A 20,648-nucleotide genomic window follows, 5' to 3' on the forward strand; every position below is an offset into this window, starting at 1 on the left:
CATCACCGCGATTTCCACATGGATGTGACGTGACCCCAGCTTCCGAAATGCCCAGGTGACTCACGCGGGGACACCCCGGGGCGGGGCGAGGGAGTTTCTCCCGGGACGGGGCGGGACGGGGCAGCGGGGCGGGGCAGGGAAAGGGGGCGGGGCGGGGCCCGGAGGCCGGGGCGGGCGGAGAACGCGAGCGCCCCTCGCCCCCTGCGCCCTCTGGCGGCCGGCGGGACGCAATTCGCAGCCCTACCCAGAGAGTCACGTGACTTTGGAAAGTACCGTGGAAATCCCCGGTCCTACAACCCGCATACAACTGAAAACGGGGAAACGCAGACTGCGCAGTCTGCAGTCTTCGTGGCGGGCCAAGCGAGCTTGGAGCCCGCGGGGGCGGAGCGGCGATAGCGGCCGCCAAGAGAGATCACACCCCCCGCCGACCCTGCCAGCGAGCGAGCCCGACCCCGGGCGTCCATGGAGCGTCGCCTCCGCCCGGTCCCGGCCCGGACCTCCGCCTGCTGGGCGCTGCTGCCTTGACCCGTACTTGGGACTTTGCGAAAGGATCGCGGGGCCCGGAGAGGTAACCACTGCGCCTCCCAGTGCCGTCTGCCTCGGGATCACCGCAGCCGAGGGCTGCGGGTGCATGTTGGGCAGCGACCCCCTGGCTGGCACCGTCTACCTGGCGTTGGTTTTGCAGCGCTCCTGGAGTGGGAGTTTGTTGGATGTTTGTTTCTGTCTGGGTTTTGAAGTGCTGGGAGTTGAGGTCACCGCTCCAGAGGTTGGAGTGACAGCCCTGGATACCTCCAGCCAGCTGTTCCTTTCGGATAATGCACGGAACTTAAGCAGCAGCTGACTGGTGAAGAGGCGCCCTTCGGGCCCTCTGATCGGGTGGTCGTTGATGCTTTGCCCCTTTCGTATCTTTTTGAGAGCCAAGCGTTGCATGCTCATGGCCACGTAGACCTTGCAGAAGCGCTGCGGCTTTTTCCCAAATTGTGCGGGTCCAGCCCGACGGGGAGTAGGGTACTGCATTGGCCGCCAGCCCGGCGGAGGTGAGGGGCTTCAGTCCCAGAGACAGCTTCCCAGAAGCTGAGGGGTCCGTGCATGGGGCTGGGGTCCTGGCGCGGGGTCCAGCGTTTCCAGCTGCAGCAGTGAAAGAGAAGTATGCATGTAGACGTGGGTCGCCGGCGCCTGCTCCAGCCCCTACCCCAGGGTTAGACTGTCTTTGTCAGCCGGTGTCGTCCCACATCCTGCCACCTGGCCTCTCAGGAAAGCAGTGGCATTAAGTAAGGAAGGAGCTTAACTCTTTTTGAACCCGCTTTGTTTTCAGTTCTCCTCTTCTCAGATCTTCTTGCCTTGGAAAGCCAGTCTGGTCAAGTGTCTCAGGGCAGCATTTTGGCGGAACCATTGTTAATCAAAGGGACTTCTGGACCCGCAACCTTAATGTACTGGATTATTGAGCAGCCAATGAATGCCTCATTCTCATTGTTTAAGGTGCTGCTTTGATTTTTTGTTTTTTTTTTTTTTTTTTTTTTTTTTTTCAATTCTTAGTACTATTTTTGATTTTTTGGAGAGGCACATCCCCAAATTTGGATGAGGTATTTGTTGATAAATAATTCATCAATTTCCACAACGCAGACAAAAATATCTGCCCAGAGTGGAAAAATAAAACAAGGGGGAGAAGAGTTTGAGCAATGGAGAAGTTCTGTAGAATCCTAGTGACAAAAGTTGAGAAATTACCTTTAAATAAGACAGTGAGGTAACAAATGTTAAGAAAAAAAAATATAGTTAAGGGTAATATTGCATTGTTTGCCACTTTATAATATATCTGAAACATTTATTCTTTAATCTTAAGTGTAGAGAGGTCCAAGAACTGGAAACTTGGACAGTGGGTTTTGATTTCTAAGGAGGCAATTTTACAGACTGTGCAAGGCTAAACCTACCAATGAGATCACACTGGGGTATCCAATATTGACATTTGCATGTCTTCCCTATGGTTTATAGCTCTCACTATTTTAGATCTTTGGCGAAAAATCTTTAGATTCAGAAGAGAAAAAAGGGTCAGACAAGCAAAAAGAGATAACACCTCATTTGTTTAAAATCTTCCTATTGCCTATCTCTTTCCATCTGATTGTGGCAGGCACTGTAGCCACAGGTTTGGTATTGTGGGATTGCAAGGGGCAGGTATTGAAAGACCTGGCTCCTAGGCAAAACTTTGCCCCTGAATGGCTGTGGGATCTGAGCAGTACCTGTAACTCCATTGCCTTAGCTGCAGACTAAGTTGGTAGTGTGATTTCAAGGAAGGGAATAAGGTCATCTTTGACTTTTAGTCCTATCATCAAGCATGGTGATTGGCCTTCAGTAGTGGTCAGGTAGTGCTTGTTGGGTGGATGGGTGGGTGGATGGATGGATGGATGAATGGATGATATCGTGAGAGAGACTTTTGCTGTGCCACAAAGGAAAGGTGTATGCGTTATTTTTGTCCTGCTATAGTTTTGCCCAATTCCACCTGTAGAGGACGTCTGACATCAAAAGAGAGCACCATCTGATCCAGAGAATGACTCCCACTATGCCTTTCCCAGCAATCAGATTAAGAATCCCAATCTAAAACTATCACCAGAAAACTCCTCAGGAGAAAGCCTGGGTCATCTAGTCCAACCTCTCCCCTTTGAGTGGGCCACAAGAATTTAGACCACCTTATCAATGGTGTTAAGAGAGTCTAGACACACGCAGGAGTAACTACCCTAAAATCTAGATTTCTTCTCCTCCCTCTTCCATAGGTTTAACATTTTTATTAACTGGAGAGTTACCCTGGCAAATAGGATGCTGCAGGAATGGAATTAACAATCACTGTGAAATTTCCTAGGGAATGTCTTTGTGCTCTGAAAACTTCTTCATCTTCTTGGAAATTAGGAAGTGTGGCCAGACACCCTACTAAGGGCTAGTGAATCAGAGCTGGCTTTTTACACTGTTCCATACTGGAGAGATCCCACATCATGTTAACTTGCATCATTCTGCACTGTTGGCATGGGTTGTAGATGCTGGTCTTTGCCGCCTTTCCTCCTTCATTTGCCAGAGTGGCCTCCTGGTGGAAACTTCTTTCCTTGTCTCCTTCTAGACTTTCATTCCTTCTACTAGTTGATTATGCTTAAAGATTTCAGGGTGAAAAGCCAGGCAGACATGCCCCGGTGTTGGTACCTGGAGGGTGATGATAACATTTCATTGGCAGTTGAGTTAAAATGATTGACCTCCAATATCTGTTCTTAGAAGTATAGAATTTATTGTTCTATTATTATTTTGTGGTTTTTCATTTTTTGTTTTCGTAGAGAGCTAGGTCTCACTATGTTGCCCAGCCTAATCTCAAACTCGTGAGCTCAAGTGATCCTCCCACCTCGACCTCCCAAAGTACCAGGATTAAAGGCGTGAGCCGCCATGCCTAGCCTATTGTTAGTCTGTTTCTTATTCTGATATGAAGTCCGATTGGGAGGTTCTGAAGGAATGCTGACTGCTCTTAAAATTGCGAAGTATCTTGGTGGAAATGGGCTTTTTTATTGATTAGAAAACATTTGGTTTTAACTCTTTATAAACATTAAAATAAACTTTATGAATAAACACTTTATAAATACTTTTCTTTGGGGATAAAGAGGAAACACCAGCTAGCAGCCTAAGTGACAGCATAAAATTGCAAGATTTTTCATAAAGTATTTTACTGTCCTTCCAGCATAGGGAGGGAGTGACAACTCAAGATTTGGCCCAAGAGTAGGATTGCCTGGTGGTGGTCTGAGGGGAGGAGCTACAGACTTGTCAGGGCTACGTTGAGCCCTGAACTGGCATCCGGTACTCCCCAAATCCAGCACTGTTCAGCGTGGCCTCAGAATGAAACGGGAGCTTAAGTTGGTTTTGAGGAGCAGTACCTGTTGCTGACAGACAGGGTTGGCTCCCTGACAAAAGTTACTGAAAACACGGGTTATTCCCCTCCTCCTCAGTACCCACTCTCTGCCTTCCTTCTCCTGTTTAGGCTAATCTTTTAAAGTGATGTAACTTAAAACAGTCCAGTGTGAGTTAATATCTGGGGCCAGCTAGTATCCCAGGAGTAGAGGTGCTAAGATCTTTTGCCTACAGATCAGGGTAATGACAAGATCAAACACTGGGGTTTCCTGCAGGCAGCTATATAGGAGTCGTATTAAAGTTAGGCTAATGGAATGGCTTTTTTTCCTTTCCTTTTCAGGTGTTGGAGAGCACAATGGCTGAACAAGTCCTTCCTCAGGCTTTGTATTTGAGCAATATGCGGAAAGCTGTGAAGATACGGGAGAGAACTCCAGAAGATATTTTTAAACCTACTAATGGGATCATTCATCATTTTAAAACCATGCACCGATACACACTGGAAATGTTCAGAACTTGCCAGTTTTGTCCTCAGTTTCGGGAGATCATCCACAAAGCCCTCATCGACAAAAATATCCAGGCTTCCCTGGAAAGCCAGAAGAAACTCAACTGGTGTCGAGAAGTCAGGAAGCTTGTGGCGCTGAAAACGAACGGTAAGACTTGATCTGTTGTGCTTCTTTTGCCTGGGTGATAGCTCCCGCCTGCTGGGTCCCCATTCAAGCTTTAATAGCACAAGCCCGAGCTCAAATCAGTCTTGAGATTTAGTATTGAGACCTTAGTATAGAATCTCTATTCGGGGCATGTGATAATAGCAGACTTGTTTTGTGAATCTATTTATTAAGGATATTTTCTGATTGCGTATATTGCAGAGCACATTGAGGCTTGGAGAATGCATTTGTAAACACCATACCCCAATTAGGCGATTTGTTTCTCATTCTTGCAAATGTTTAATCATCTGTAAAATACCCTTCGCTGGCCCGTAATGGAAATGTTAAAAGCCTTTAAGTTCAAAAGGAAAGCATGGTGTGAAAACTGGTAGTACATTTGTTTCCCATTGTCATTAGAAAATGCTTTTGATGTTCTTACACTTCTTGAATTGGTAGCATTTTATGGGTTAACCAGTGAATGGCTATTGGAGACATGAAGAACTTCTTTTGTCTCCTCCTCCTCTCTGACCTAGGTTCTATTGCCCATGCCCTGCAAGGTGAAATAGATAGCTGAAATTTTTAGCATGAATTTTAGACTTCAGCTTCATTATTTTTAGGGGTTCTTAGTCACTGAATTCCTTCCTGTCTGTGCTGTTCTGCCAATGGCCTTTACCACTAGTAGCTATTTCCTATTCCAAGCTTTACTGTTTTGTTTTTTAATCATTTCCCTTGGGTAAGAATATGTGCATCAACAGGAATGTCAGAGCATACTGTTCCATGCAGGCACAAAATTCTACTCTATGGATGTGGATAATTATGACAATAAGCAAGTAGACTGTACAAGATCAATTAAATGCTCATAGTCTACATAAGAGCAGGAATCTCAGGTCCTTATATCTGTGACAGTCGCAAACCATCCTAATAGAAATAATATGTCCAAGGGAAGAAAATCCTTGTTGACAATGATTACGATAAGAACACTAACTTAATTAACTTCATTGGTACATTAACTTTGGCTTTTTTTGACTTGGGTAACTTAGAGTGATTGGTGGACATGAGATTTTAAATTCTGATCCTGGGGGCTCTTGTACATTACCCCAACATCTTGCCTAGATTTATGAAACACTGATTCTTAGAAACATACATAGAAAGAAAACTGGGGATAGCTACTGTCTGCATTGTTCTTGGCATTAAATTAAGTGATACATAGAAGTAGGTAATTATGTGAAGTCATCATCACAGGGTTTATGTGCCTGACAATTTGTGGTTTTAATCCTCTCACATTTGTTACCAAAAAGAGATGGAGTCAACTCTGGGGGAGTTAGAAACAAAGATTCTGCTGAATTAAAAATGTGGTAGAAAGGGGAAAACCTTATTAAGAGAATTAACTGATTTTTTGCTTTATTTCCTTAAGAAAGGAAATGCTCTATTTCCACTAGGGAAAAAAAAAAGGAATATAAATAGGAAACACTTACTTTGCAAACATGTCATTTAAATCAACAAGGAGCCACACTAGAAATAAAACTACAAAAGCAGGTGTATTTGCGTAACATTTTCTGGGAAATCATTTTTAGACTCAAAATCCTTTTGTTTCTTCACTTTCAAGAAAACTCCTTAAGATTCTAAAAAAGGAAGAAAAGATATTTAGGGAGGAAAGAAAACAAATGACTTTTTTTATTTGATTTTGATTAGCACCTTTTAAAAAAAATTAATCCTTCCCTTGATAGGAGGGTTCTTCAAAGGCAATATCTGTTTGGGGAGGGGGTGATTCACAAGTTTGCATTTGAGGATATGAGACTGTGGTGAATGAGGAAGGGAGTAGGTGGCATAAAATTGAAACTTCATGTGAAAAATTCCAGCGTCTATTGGCTGCAGCGATTTCACTTGTATAATGAGTAGCCCTATTCCAGCTCACCCTGACCACACCCACTTGGAAAGTCCAGGGTGCACTTCGCAGTTTAAATGTCTACACACCAGAACAAAAAGTACAATAGCTGTTGCTCAATTGCTAGTCAAATAACTTAGCACTGGGGAATTCCAGATGTTACTTAGGGAATTTTATACTGGTGCATCTCAATAAAGAACTGAAAGTAAGCACAAGAAGAAAAAAAGCCTTATCTTTGCTCTAGATTTTGCAAAGGGGAAATTTCAACAGAATGCAATCATTGCTACACGTCTGCCAAGACACAAGGCTTGGGTGATCTTTTTTGTTCATTTGTTTGAATACTTAGCTAGTTTTTCTAAATGTATAAATTGAAGGAATACTGGCTGTGGATATATATTTGAGGGTTTTTTGGTTTCTTTACAGTTTGACTATCATTACAATTTGATAAAATTTCAAATAACTTTATTACCCTACTTATAGAGTAATATAAGAAACAGTTTAACTTTTCTTTATAAAAATTATTTTGCACGTGCCAAAGGAGATTAAGGAGTTAACGTTTTTTGTTTTTGTCTTTTTTTTTTTTTTTTTTTTTTTTCCCTTTTTGTGGAGAACGGGGTCTCGCTGTATTACCCAGGCAGGTCTCGAACTCCTGGGCTCAAGCTATCCTCCCGCCTCTGCCTCCCTGAGAGCTGGGATTACAGGCGTGAGCCACCGCGCCCGGCACGTTTTTTGTTTTAAACATTCCCCCAAAATATTTATTGTTTGGGGGCTGAAAAAAAATGCAGCCCATTGAATTGTGAGTTTTAAACTGGAAATGTCACAAATTAATGGCATACATTTAAACTTGTTTTTTTGTTTTTTGTTTTTTTCTCAAAATGTCAGCCCTAAACACTGAATTATTTTCAAATTTAGACACCCAGGTGATTTTTAACTTTTGTACTTTACAGTTACTAACAAGCAGGTTTGCATAAGGCATTTTTGAGAGCCGGACTAGCAGGCCATAGGTAATTCAGTGTTGTCAACACCACTTTACACACCAGGAGAGGAAACTCCCAGGGCCCAAAGGCTAACGTGGAATGGTCAAGTCATTTGCCATTGAGTCACAGCCAGACTATAGCTGTCTAGCAAGCCATGCCTTCTTCCTGGTTTGTGCATGTTGCCTTGTGTGCGCTTCCTTAGAATTAGAGAGCAGCAATGCCAGTGCCTTCCCCGGCAGATCGGGGATGGTAGGAAGGAATGGGGCTTTAGAGACCGTCACTCACTGCCCTCATTTCACAAAGAGGAAAAATGCCCAGAGAGCTCAAGGAATTTCCCCCGGGTCACCCAAACTAGGTAGGAGCAGAGGTAAGCTAGAACCAAGGTCCCCTGGCTCCTTTGCAGTTGGTGTCATTCATTAAAAAGAAGAATAAAAAGAACTGTTTTTTCCTTAAAGCTGTCATCATCTTATGAAATATCAGTTTGCCCTTGACTAGGAAATTAAACCAAATTAAACCATTCAGTCCACTAGAATAGCAGTAGGGCTGGTTTATTCTGAAAACCTTTGCTGGGCCTTCCATGCAGATAACTTGACTCCTTCTCTTTTCCTTTCTGTCCTCAGGTGATGGCAATTGCCTCATGCATGCCACTTCTCAGTACATGTGGGGCGTTCAGGACACAGACCTGGTACTGAGGAAGGCGCTGTTCAGCGCGCTCAAGGAAACAGACACACGCAACTTTAAATTCCGCTGGCAACTGGAGTCTCTCAAATCTCAGGAATTTGTTGAAACGGGGCTTTGCTATGATACTCGGGTATGTTTTTCCCCCTGATTATCTACTGACAGAGCTCCATGGTGGGCATAGGGTACCCCTGGACGAGTCCCTGCCCTCTGGTGGCATCTGATGGACTAGGTCACATGAATTTGTCTAAGCGAAGCATACTCAATGGAAAACACCAGAAACCTCCAGTGGGACTCACCCAAGGCTTTTGCCCTGTTTTTGGTTAGCAGATTCCCAGCTGTGAATCTGTTCCCTGTAGCAGCAAGTCTTTTGATCATGGCCTTTTCCACTGGTGTTTTGTTGTTTTTCGGTTTGATTGCCCTTAGCTTTGCTGAGCCAGCCAATAAGATTAAGACACGTGCCTCACCATCCTCAGTCACAAGTTTGGAATTTTTGTGAACATTTGGATAAGGGGCTGCAATGTGATACCTCATCAGGGATTTTCTTTTAAAGCAGGTGCTGTCCCCGTCCTCCCCAACTTTTGAGTTTGCCTTGTAGTGGAAAAAAGTAAAGGAAGAAAACAGAAATGGGGAAAAAAGGGTGATCATTTGAATGATGGTTTCATGAAAGGAGAAAAATAAGCTGAGTTATATAAATGAATAATTGTAGAGTGATGTCAGAATGACTTTTTAGTACAGGGTACATTCAAGCTTTTTTTTTTTTTTTCTTTCACCCCCTCCCCTTAGAACTGGAATGATGAATGGGACAACCTTATCAAAATGGCTTCCACAGACACACCCATGGCCCGAAGTGGACTTCAGTACAACTCACTGGAAGAAATACACATATTTGTCCTTTGCAACATCCTCAGAAGGCCAATCATTGTCATTTCAGGTGAGATGCCTATAGATCACATATCTGTACTTAAATGCTTTCAGCTTTATGGCTTGGCTCGTCGAGAAAACCACACTGCCAAAGTTCAGGTAACAGAGTGAAATGGAATTTGATGAAAGTCACCTAAGGGCCTCATTTTTCTTTCTCTTTCTTTGAACAGACAAAATGCTAAGAAGTTTGGAATCAGGTTCCAATTTCGCACCTTTGAAAGTGGGTGGAATTTACTTGCCTCTCCACTGGCCTGCCCAGGAATGCTACAGATACCCCATTGTTCTCGGCTATGACAGCCATCATTTTGTACCCTTGGTGACCCTGAAGGACAGTGGGCCTGGTGAGAAAACTGCATTAATTCAGATTTGTAACTAGACACTGAAACATCAGGGGTTTTTTTGCTTCTTATTGAAACAATCTTATTTAAGTATATTATTTTTATTTAAATATATTGTTCTGTGACTTGCTTGGTTAGTAAGAGTAATGCAATAGCAGTAACTCATAATACCCTCATATCTTTTTGAATATGACTTGGAAAGCACTTTCATACATGATAAATTAAGGCACACAGTGCCTGTTATGGAGCAAGTAAAGCCTGTCAGGTTAGCTTTTTTATTTCTTTTTGAAACAGGGTTTCCCTCCGTTGTCCAGGCTGGAGTGCAGTGGCACAATCATGGCTCATTGCAGCCTCAACCCCTTGAGGTCAAGCAGTCTACCGCTTTGGCCTCTCAAAGTTATAGGCATGAGCCACTGTGCCTGGCCTGTTAGCTATTATTTTAATAGCTTCATGTAGAATAAGCACTGTGCTTTGGATATATTATTTTATTGCATTTTTATCCTCTTAGCATTCTTGTGAGATGTAGGCCTTGGTAGCCTGATTTTACAGATTAGACAGTTAAAGCTTAGAGAGGTCAACTAACCTGCCTAATGCCACACAACTTGACAAGAGCCAGGATTCAAACTCAGGTCAGTCTGATTCTAAAGCCTGGGACTTCAACCAATAAGATCCACCCCCTCCAGGCTGGTTAATATTCTGTGAGTTTCCTGGAAACAGTGCATTTTTATATTAGATTGTAGCACATTTTGTTTTCCCTTTTGGGTTTAACTGTGGCTGAGAATAGTTTTCTATTCTGTAAATTATATATTTTACACACTTTCAAAATGAGATCTACTTACCTATGGCCTTGTTTAGTAGAATACGATTTTACTTATGTGTTATTTTTTTTCCCTCAGAAATCCGAGCTGTTCCACTTGTTAACAGAGACCGAGGAAGATTTGAAGACTTAAAAGTTCACTTTTTGACAGATCCTGAAAATGAGATGAAGGAGAAGCTCTTAAAAGAGTACTTAATGGTGATAGAAATCCCTGTCCAAGGCTGGGACCATGGCACAACTCATCTCATCAATGCGGCAAAGTAAGCAGTTTATGTTCAGCTCTCTTCTGTGTCATCTGTAACCGTCTTTAACCTCAGCCACCTGAGTTGCTGCCACCCTGAAGCTCAACAGTAGAGTGATTTGTGGCCAGTTTCTGCCAGTGGGAAACAAATTCAGAGCCTTGTGCATGGTTAGAGAGGATTCTGTAAGGCCGTACTAACTTGGGTTTCAAATCGAAATAAGTCATTTATCCATAATGAGTTTCCTAGATATCTGGATCCCAAAAGTCAGAATTGCAGAATTATGGGTTTTCAAAGTGCATTTACATCAAGGATAGTTGTTGTTTTTTGTTTTTGTATTTTAATTACTCTGGTACGTATTAAAAAGACTAGCAAGTGAAAACACTTGGAAACAAAAACCTTTCTCTCTTGGCTTCTTGGTAAGAACAGGCACATCAGACATAGCTGGGGCTGTAGAATTGTTCATGTTGCAGCTCATGATTCTGCCACATGGAATGGGAGGAAAGCCCCAGAATGCCCATTGTGCAGGTATCCAGCCTTTAAACGTTGGCTTTATGTTAAAGAGATGCCTGTTTCTGAGCACTTGAGATGCACAAGAGATGACAAGGAGGCCATAAGAGAATCTGTCTCTCAACATGGAGATTAGCAAATTACAGAGTCAACAGTAAATAGACAAGTGCCTTTGAGTGTGTCTGCATCTTAGTTACTCATGACTGCTAATGCTGGTGGAGACCAGACACAAGTTTAAAGTTAGTAATAGCAAAATACCCAACCTGAGGTTCCAAAGGAGTTTGTACTATAAAGTAGACTAGTCCCAAACGAATGGCCCAAGTGATGTTTTACTCAGAACTTGATCTCTGAGAAATTAAAGAGTCAGCTGATTATTTTTTAGCCCTTGTTTTAAAACTATCTATAATTTTTGGATGGACCAAGATTGATTAAATGAAACTGTGATTTTAAAAATAAGGAAGTCTTAGCAAACTAACTGACATCATTCTTGACTCTAGAACATGTTGGGAAATGTGTCAGATCATGTTACGTGAAGTGTGAGCTCTTCATCACAGGCCTGCGTTTCAGTTAATGGTTCTGCAATTCTTGCCATAATCCACATTCTAAAACTTTGTTCTGTAGGCTAATGATGTAAAATCTTGTGTGTGATTTTGTGTAGTCTCATACATATTTTTTCCTTTTGGTCTTCAGGTTGGATGAAGCTAACTTACCAAAAGAAATCAATCTGGTAGATGATTACTTTGAGCTTGTTCAGCATGAGTACAAGAAATGGCAGGAAAACAGTGAGCAGGGGAGGAGAGAGATGCATGCCCAGAATCCCATGGAATCTTCCCTACCCCAGCTTTCTCTCATGGATGTAAAATGTGAAACGCCCAACTGCCCCTTCTTCATGTCTGTGAACACCCAGCCTTTATGCCATGAGTGCTCAGAGAGGCGGCAAAAGAATCAAAACAAACTCCCAAAGCTGAACTCCAAGCCGGGCCCCGAGGGGCTCCCTGGCATGGCGCTCGGGGCCTCTCGGGGAGAAGCCTATGAGCCCTTAGCGTGGAATCCCGAGGAGCCCGCTGGGGGGCCTCATTCTGCTCCACCGACAGCACCCAGCCCTTTTCTGTTCAGTGAGACCACTGCCATGAAGTGCAGGAGCCCCGGCTGCCCCTTCACCCTGAATGTGCAGCACAACGGATTTTGTGAACGTTGCCACAACGCCCGGCAACTTCACGCCAGCCACGCCGCAGACCACACAAGGCACTTGGATCCCGGGAAGTGCCAAGCCTGCCTCCAGGATGTCACCAGGACATTTAATGGGATCTGCAGTACTTGCTTCAAAAGGACTACAGCAGAGGCCTCCTCCAGCCTCAGCACCAGCCTCCCTCCCTCCTGTCACCAGCGTTCCAAGTCAGATCCCTCACAGCTCGTCCGGAGCCCCTCCCCGCATTCTTGCCACAGAGCTGGAAACGACGCCCCCGCTGGCTGCCTGTCTCAAGCTGCACGGACTCCGGGAGACAGGACGGGGACCAGCAAGTGCAGAAAAGCTGGCTGCGTGTATTTTGGGACTCCAGAAAACAAGGGCTTTTGCACACTGTGTTTCATCGAGTACAGAGAAAACAAACGTGAGTGAAATGGTTGACTTCCTAACATAGCAGCTACTGTCCAGAGGAGGTTTTGTTCCTGACCTTTAAGGAAAAAATCCCGTGTGGGCAGTCAGGCAGAGTGGTCAGGACCTACCGTGCTTTTCTACTGGCTTGTGCACGGGACAGCCACGGTGGCCCTGCCAGCTGCCCATGGAGGCAAAAGGCACTGCGTGATTGTAGCAGCTCCTAATATCACATTCCAAAAACCAGAGTGCCCTGTAGACAGAGCTCATGGGATTTGCTTTTACTAGACCGTTCAGGTCTGGCATATCTAAGACAGTCTTAAGTTTAAACTAGATTTCTTTTGCAACTTACATATAATAGAACAATCTTAAAATCTGAAGAGTAGTAACTGGAGAGAAGGAAGTGTCTACTGACACTGTAAGGAAACAGATGTGGTTTTGGAAATCTCTCATTTGAAAGAAGGGTGACCAGGTAATGCCTGCTCTTTGTCCTGTTCCTGTGACCAATCAGTGCTTCCAGTTCAAAATGAGAGATTGGTAAAGCCAAAGATGTTTCCATAATAGTGTTGTTATTATTTCTTTTGCTGAATTTATATACTTAAATATGTACATATATATATTTCTATATATTTAAGGCTGGCCTAATCTGTATTTGGAACCCATTTTTTTCTCTAATGTCAGCATCTCTGTATCTGTGGGGTGACCCCTATGTGGTACTAACTAGCATCCACTCTTGTGTAGATTTTGTCGCTGCCTCAGGGAAAGCCAGTCCCACAGCCTCCAGGTTCCAGAACACCATTCCGTGCCTGGGGAGGGAATGCGGCACCCTTGGAAGCACCATGTTTGAAGGATACTGCCAGAAGTGTTTCATTGAAGCTCAGAATCAGAGATTTCATGAGGCCAAAAGGACAGAAGAGCAACTGGTGAGACATTTTGAGGAGTTTTCCCTCTCTCCCGTGTGTCCGGTACTTTTTGCTGGAGCGTTGGCTTCCGACAGTGACAAGCAGGCTTTCGTCTCTGCCAGGTTCTGTTCCCTCATGATAGAGGATTAGTTCAGAACCTGAAGGGGAATGTCCATGTCACTGTGGCTCCCCAGGTCCGAAATGCTGTCACCGATTTTCATGCTCAAGAATACTTTCGAATTTGAAAACAAAGAAACACAGCCATTGCATAAAACTTCTTCAAGCCTCCAAAAAGCCAGATAGTGATCAGAGGCTTCTTTGATTTGTAAGAGAAGCACAGACATCTAAAAAGCAGCCCTTCTTAAATAATCGTTTATCACAAGGAGCGAACAGACAGAGCTTCCCAGGGGCCTCCGCTTAATGGTACATCAGAAAAGCCAGCTTTGACAGATACAGGTGTGTTGCCTGTTGTTCACATAATGGTAGAGAAGCTATCTAAGAACAGTGGTTATTGGTCCCAACAGAAGAGAGCCAGGGAAAGTTTGCAGGCCAACTTAGGCTTGACGGTTTTCCTCAGCCTCCCTGGGGGCCAGGGCAGCTATCCTTGAGACTGGAAGGAAACATCCTTCAAGAGCTCTGGCTCATAGACTGCAGTGCTCTCCTGTTCCCTTGCTCAGGCAGGTAAAGCGCTTTGTAGACTCCACACTATCCAATGAGATTTCGTTGTGCTCTCCCTAAGAAATGTGAGCAATAGTTTCCTGACTTTTTAATGGTCTGTCTGTTCTTTCCACTCAGAGATCGAGCCAGCGCAGGGATGTGCCTCGAACCACACAGAGCACCTCAAGGCCCAAGTGCACCCGGGCCTCCTGCAAGAACATCCTGGCCTGCCGCAGCGAGGAGCTCTGCATGGAGTGCCAGCATCCCAAGCAGAGGATGGGCCCCGGGGCCCAGCGGGGTGAGCCTGCCCCCGAAGACCCCCCCAAGCAGCGCTGCCGGGCCCCGGCCTGTGATCACTTTGGCAATGCCAAGTGCAACGGCTACTGCAATGAGTGCTTTCAGTTCAAGCAGATGTATGGCTAACCGGAAACAGGCGGGTCACCTCCTGCAAGAAGTGGGGCCTCGAGCTGTCAGTCATCATGGTGCTATCCTCTGAACCCTCAGCTGCCACTGCAACAGTGGGCTCAAGGGTGTCTGAGCAGGAGAGGAAAGATAAGCTCTTTGTGGTGCCCACGATGCTCAGGTTTGGTAACCAGGGAGTGTGCCCAGGTGGCCTTAGAAAGCAAAGCTTGTAACTGGCAAGGGATGATGTCAGATTCAGCCCAAGGTTCCTCCTCTCCTACCAAGCAAGAGGCCAGGAACTTCTTTGGACTTGGAAGGTGTGCGGGGACTGGCCAAGGCGCCTGCACCCTGCCCATCAGGACTGCTTCATCATCTTGGCTGAGAAGGGAAAAGACACGCAGTCGGGTGGGTTGGAGAAGCCAGAGCCATTCCACCTCCCCTCCCCTAGCATCTCTCAGAGATGTGAAGCCAGATCCTCATGGCAGCGAGGCCCTCTGCAAGAAGCTCAAGGAAGCTCAGGGAAAATGGACGTATTCAGAGAGTGTTTGTAGTTCATGGTTTTTCCCTACCTGCCCGGGTCCTTTCCTGAGGACTCGGCAGAAATGCAGAACCATCCATGGACTGTGATTCTGAGGCTGCTGAGACTGAACATGTTCACGTTGACAGAAAAACAAGCTGCTCTTTACAATATGCACCTTTTAAAATAATATTTTAGTGGGAAGACGTGTAACTCTTTGGGTTATTACTGTCTTTACTTCTAAAGAAGTTAGCTTGAACTGAGGAGTAAAAGTGTGTACATGTATAGTATACCCTTACATTATGTATGAGGGATTTTTTTTAAATTATATTGAAATGCTGCCCTAGAAGTGTAATAGGAAGGCTAAATAATAATAACCTGTTTTCTGGTTGTTGTTGGGGCATGAGCTTGTATATACACTGCTTGCATAAATTCAACCAGCTGCCTTTTTAAAGGGAGCTCTAGTCCTGTTTGTGTAATTCACTTTATTTATTTTATTACAAACTTCGAGATTATTTAAGTGAAGATATTTCTTCAGCTCTGGGGAAAACACTGCAGTGTCCTCTTGAGAGAACATATTTGCTTTGAGTCAGGTTGTGGGCAAGTTCCTGACCACAGCGGGTAAATTGGCCTCTTTGGTACACTTTGCTTGCCTCCCCGGGAAAGAAGGAATTGCATCCAAGGTATATATATTCATCAAAGTTTCGTGCTTCTCCTTATGAAACTCCAGCTATGTAGTAAAAAACCATCCTCTGTGTTCTGTTAATGCCTCTGAGTGTCCTACCTCCTTGGAGATGAGATAGGGAAGGAGCAGGGATGACATTGGGGATGGTCACAGGGAAAGATATGGCCTTTTGTGATGGTTTTATTTTCTGTGTTAACACTGTGTCCTGGGGGGCTGGGAAGTCCCTTGCATCCCATGGTACCCTGGTATTGGGACAGCAAAAGCCAGTAACCATGAGTATGAGGAAATCTCTTTCTGTTGCTAGCTTACAGTTTCTCTGTGTGCTTTGTGGTTGCTGTCATATTTGCTCTAGAAAAAAAAAAAAAAAAAAAAAAAAAAGGAGGGAAAATGCATTTTCCCCTGAGATAAAGGCTGTCATTTTGGGGTCTGTGCTTATGACCTGAAAATATATGTGATCTATAGCTCTACACAGCCTTTACTCATATTATTAGACACGCTTTCCCCTTAGAGCTCCCTAAGTTTTTTCCCAGACAAATCTTTATAATTTCTTTCCAAAGATATCAAATAAACTTCAGTGTTTTCATCTAATTCTCTTAAAGTTGATACCTTAATATTTTGTGTTGATCATTATCTCCATTCTTAATGTGAAAAAATGGAATTATTTATACTTATTATAAAAAGTATTTGAAATTTGCACATTTAATTGTCCCTAATAGAAAGCCACCTATTCTTTGTTGGATTTCTTCAAGTATTTCTAAATAAATGTAAGTTTTCACAAGAGTCAACATTAAAAAATAAATTATTTAAGAACAGATTGTGATGTTTTCAATTGATGAATGCTGAAAGAAAAAGAAAGACTCGGATATTAAGACTGTGCTTCCTAAGCAGCTTTATTTTGAGGCACACCTGAGCAATGCACACATCTCTCATCCATGGTAGCAAGGCAGCTTTTCATAAATAATAACTGTATGAGGTCCAGGCCCGGTCCTCAAGCACAAGGCCCCGCTTGACAATAAGGGCACTTTTCCTCTGATGGGAAGAGGAAAGGGATGCTAGGACCCTGTGGTCCTTCTAAGCTTCCTGCCCTAAACTTTCATAAAGTGAAGAAAGAGAAAACAACAGGGAGGAGGAGGGAAGACAGAAAAGAGAGAAGAAGGTGGGGAGGAAGGAAGACTGATGTAAGATCTCCTGGGTCAGACAAAGCAGAGGAGGCAGCATGCCTGTGCTGGCTGCCAGAACTAGGAAATTAAAAAAATAACACATTCCTCCGTGCGCAAGCCTTCATCCCCACCTCCCATCCAGTACAAATGGACTCGCAGACAACTGATTCCGCTGGACTGTGCAGCTCCCAGAATCTATTTTTTTAAGCTCCTCAGATGATTCGGATGATCAGTCAGATTTTAGAATCACACTTTAAAAATATATTTATAATCTTTTTTTAACTTTTTAACTTTTAAAGTAGAAAACTTTAATAAAAAAGTGACAAGTACTATAAAGAGCCACTCTATAGCCATCCTCCAGTTTCAATAATTACCAACATTCTGCCCGATTTGTTTCATCTATCACATCCTCTTTTTTGTTTTTCCTGGACTCCTTGAAAGCAAATCACAGATATTGGGTCTTCATACCCATAAATATTTCAGTGTGCATCTCTAATTCATCAGAATATGTCCTTTTAACATAACCACCATTATCAGAGCCAGCTAAATTATTTTCTTCTTTAATATCCAAATTCCAAGTATGTATTCTAATTTCTCAGTTTATCCACCATACAAGACAAAGTCTTATTGCTTTCGTTTATTAAGGCTCTTTTTTTTTTTTTTTTTAATGTTTGGCAATATTTATTAAGACATATACCTACCTCATGATCCAAAAATTCCAATCCTAGGTATACACTCAGTGGTATACACTCTACTCCTAGCTATACACCCATAAAACAGAAATGCATACATATGTTCACCAAAAAATGGTAGTAAAATGTTAATCTCAGCAATATTCATAACAGCTCCAAACTTCAAATGATCCAAATGTTCATTAACAGGAGAAAAGACAAATACATTGTGATGTATATTCATACAATGGATTATTAGATAGCAGTAAGAGTGAACAGGCATCTTAGTTCCAGTTACTCAGGAGGCTGAGGTGGGAGAACTGCTTAAGGCTGCAATGAGTTAAAATGGCTCTTCTATTTATTTATTTATTTATTTATTTATTTATTTATTTATTTATTTATTTTTGAGGCAGAGTCTTTTTTAAATTTTTTTTATTATACTTTCAGTTCTGGGATACATGTGTAGAACGTGCAGGTTTGTTACATAAGTATACACGTGCCATGGTGGTTTGCTGCAGCCATCAACCTGTCATCTACATTAGGTATTTCTCCTAATGCTATCCTCTCTCCTACCTCCCAAGCCCCAATAGGCCCCAGTGTGTGATGTTCCCCTCCCTGTGTCCATGTATTCTCATTGTTCAACTCCCACTTACAAGTGAGAACATGCAGTGTTTGGTTTTCTGTTCCTGTGTTAGTTTGCTGAGAATGATGGTTTCCAGCTTCGTCCATGTCTTTGGAAAGGACATGAACTCATCTTTTTTATGGCTACATAGTATTCCATGGTATGTATGTGCCACATTTTCTTTATCCCGTCTATCATTGATGGGCATTTGGGTTGGTTCCAAGCCTTTGCTATTGTGAATAGTGCTGCAATAAACATACATCATATGTGTGCATGTGTCTTTACAGTAGAATGATTTATAATCCTTTGTGTATATACCCAGTAATGGGATTACTGGGTCAAGTCGTATTTCTGGTTCTAGATCCTTGAGGAATCACCACACTGTCTTCCACAATGACTGAACTAATTTACACTCCTACTGACAGTGTAAAAGTGTTCCTATTTCTCCACATCCTCTCCAGTATGTGTTGTTTCTTGGTTTTTTTGTTTGTTTTTTTGGGTTTTTTTGAGACGGAGTCTCACTCTGTCACCCAGGCTGGCATGCAGTGGTGTGATCTCAGCTCACTGCAACCTCCACCTTCCAGGGTTCAGGCAATTCTCCTGCTTCAGCCTCCCGAGTAGCTGGCACTACAGGCACCCGCCACCACGCCTGGCTAACTTTTATATTTTTAGTAGAGATGGGGTTTCACCATATTGGCCGGCTGGTCTCGAACTCTTGAGCTTATGATCCACCTGCCTGGGCCTCCCAAAGTGCTGGGAATACAGGCGTGAACCACCATGCCTGGCGTTTCCTGACATTTTAATGATCGCCATTGTAACTGGCATGAGATGGTATCTCATTGTGGTTTTGATTTGCATTTCTCTAGTGACCAGTGATGATGAGCTCTTTCTCATATGTTTGTTGGCCACATAAATGTCTTCTTTTGAGAAATGTCTGTTCATATCCTTTGCCCACTTTTTGATGGGGTTGTTTTTTTCTTGTAAATTTAAGTTCCTTGTAGATTCTGGATATTAGCCCATTGTCAGATGAGTAGACTGCAAAAATTTTCTCCCATTCTGTAGGTTGCCTGTTCACTCTGATGGTAGTTTCTTTTGCTGTGCAGAAACTCTTTAATTTAGTTAGATCCCACTTGTGAATTTTGGCTTTTGTTGCCATTGCTTTTGGTGTTTTAGTCACAAAGTCTTTGCCCATGCCTATGTCCTGAATGGTACTGCCTAGGTTTTCTTCTAGGGTTTTTATGGTATTAGGTCTTACAGTTAAGTCTTTAATCCATCTTGAGTTAATTTTTGTATAAGGTATAAGGAAGGGATTCAGCTTCAGCATATGGATGCCAGTTTTACCAGCACCATTTATTAAACAGGGAATCCTTTCCCCATTGCTTGTTTTTGTCAGGTTTGTCAAAGATCAGATGGCTGTAGATGTGTGGTGTTATTTCTGAGACCTCTGTTCTGTTCCATTGGTCTATATATCTGTTTTGGTACCAGTACCATGCTGTTTTGGTTACTGCAGCCTTGTAGTATAGTTTGAAGTCAGGTAGCATGATGACTCCAGCTTTTCTCTTTTTGCTTAGGATTATCTTGGCTATATGGGCTCGTTTTTGGTTCCATGTGAAATTTAAAGTAGTTTTTTCTAATTCTATGAAGAAAGTCAATGGTAGTTTAATGGGGATAGCACTGAATCTATAAATTACTTTGGGCAGTATGGCCATTTTCACAATATTGATTCTTCTTATCCATGAGCATGAACTGTTTTTCCATTTGTTTGTGTCCTCTCTGATTTCCTTGAGCAGTGGTTTGCAGTTCTCCTTGAAGAGGTCCTTCACATCCCTTGTAAGTTGTATTCCTAGGTATTTTATTCTCTTTATAGCAACTGTGAATAGGAGTTCACTTATGATTTGGCTCTCTGTTTGTCTATTATTAGTGTATAGGAATGCTTGTGGTTTTTACACATTGATTTTGTATCCTGAGACTTTGCTGAAGTTGCTTATCAGCTTAAGGAGATTTTGGGCTAAGAAGATGGGGTTTTCTAAATATACAATCATGTCATCTGCAAATAGACACAACTTGACTTCTTCTCTTCCCATTTGAATACCTTTTATTTCTTTCTCTTGCTTGTTTGCCCTGGCCAGAACTTCCAATACTATGGTGAATAGGAGTGGTGAGAGAGGACATCCTTGTCTTCTGCCTGTTTTCAAAGGAAATGCTTCCAGCTTTTACCCATTCAGTGTGATATTGGCTGTGGATTTGTTATAAACAGCTCTTATTATTTTGAGATATGTTCCATCAATACCTAGTTTATTGAGAGTTTTTAGCATGAAGGAATGTTTGAATTTTATTGAAGGACTTTCTGCATCTATTGAGATAATCATGTTGTTTTTGTCTTTGGCTCTGTTTATGTGGTGGATTACTATTATTGATTTGCATATGTTGAACCAGTCTTGCATCCCAGAGATGAAGCCAACTTGATCGTGGTGGTTAAGCTTTTTGACGTGCTGCTGGATTCAGTTTGCCAGGATTTTATGGAGGGTTTTCACATCGATGTTCGTCAGGGAT

The 20,648-nt window shown here is 43.0% G+C and overlaps 2 protein-coding genes across 4 annotated transcripts in view; one reads left to right on the top strand and one right to left on the bottom strand.

Annotated features, from left to right (window-relative positions):
• The window catches only part of LOC104675027, a 41,522-nt gene extending 40,196 nt beyond the window's left edge, over positions 1-1,326 (bottom strand). For all 3 annotated transcript variants that reach the window (XR_749717.2, XM_030928883.1, XM_030928882.1), the window contains exon 1: positions 668-1,326. Coding sequence is in view for 2 of the 3 variants with exons in the window: in XM_030928883.1 (XP_030784743.1) it covers positions 668-1,017 (350 nt within the window). In the remaining variant the exon portion in view is untranslated. The remainder of the gene's footprint in view (positions 1-667) is intronic.
• On the top strand, positions 266-16,454 carry TNFAIP3 (TNF alpha induced protein 3). Its single transcript, XM_010379496.2, has 9 exons — positions 266-568; positions 4,214-4,523; positions 8,000-8,190; positions 8,844-8,991; positions 9,152-9,322; positions 10,216-10,396; positions 11,576-12,495; positions 13,221-13,402; positions 14,177-16,454. Exons 2-9 carry the CDS (start codon positions 4,229-4,231, stop codon positions 14,459-14,461), a joined length of 2,373 nt encoding a protein of 790 aa, XP_010377798.2. The 5' UTR covers positions 266-568; positions 4,214-4,228; the 3' UTR covers positions 14,462-16,454.
• The last annotated feature ends 4,194 nt before the right edge of the window (positions 16,455-20,648 follow it).

Source organism: Rhinopithecus roxellana, chromosome 4 (genome assembly GCF_007565055.1).
Source record: "Rhinopithecus roxellana isolate Shanxi Qingling chromosome 4, ASM756505v1, whole genome shotgun sequence".
Classification (NCBI taxonomy): domain Eukaryota; kingdom Metazoa; phylum Chordata; class Mammalia; order Primates; family Cercopithecidae; genus Rhinopithecus; species Rhinopithecus roxellana.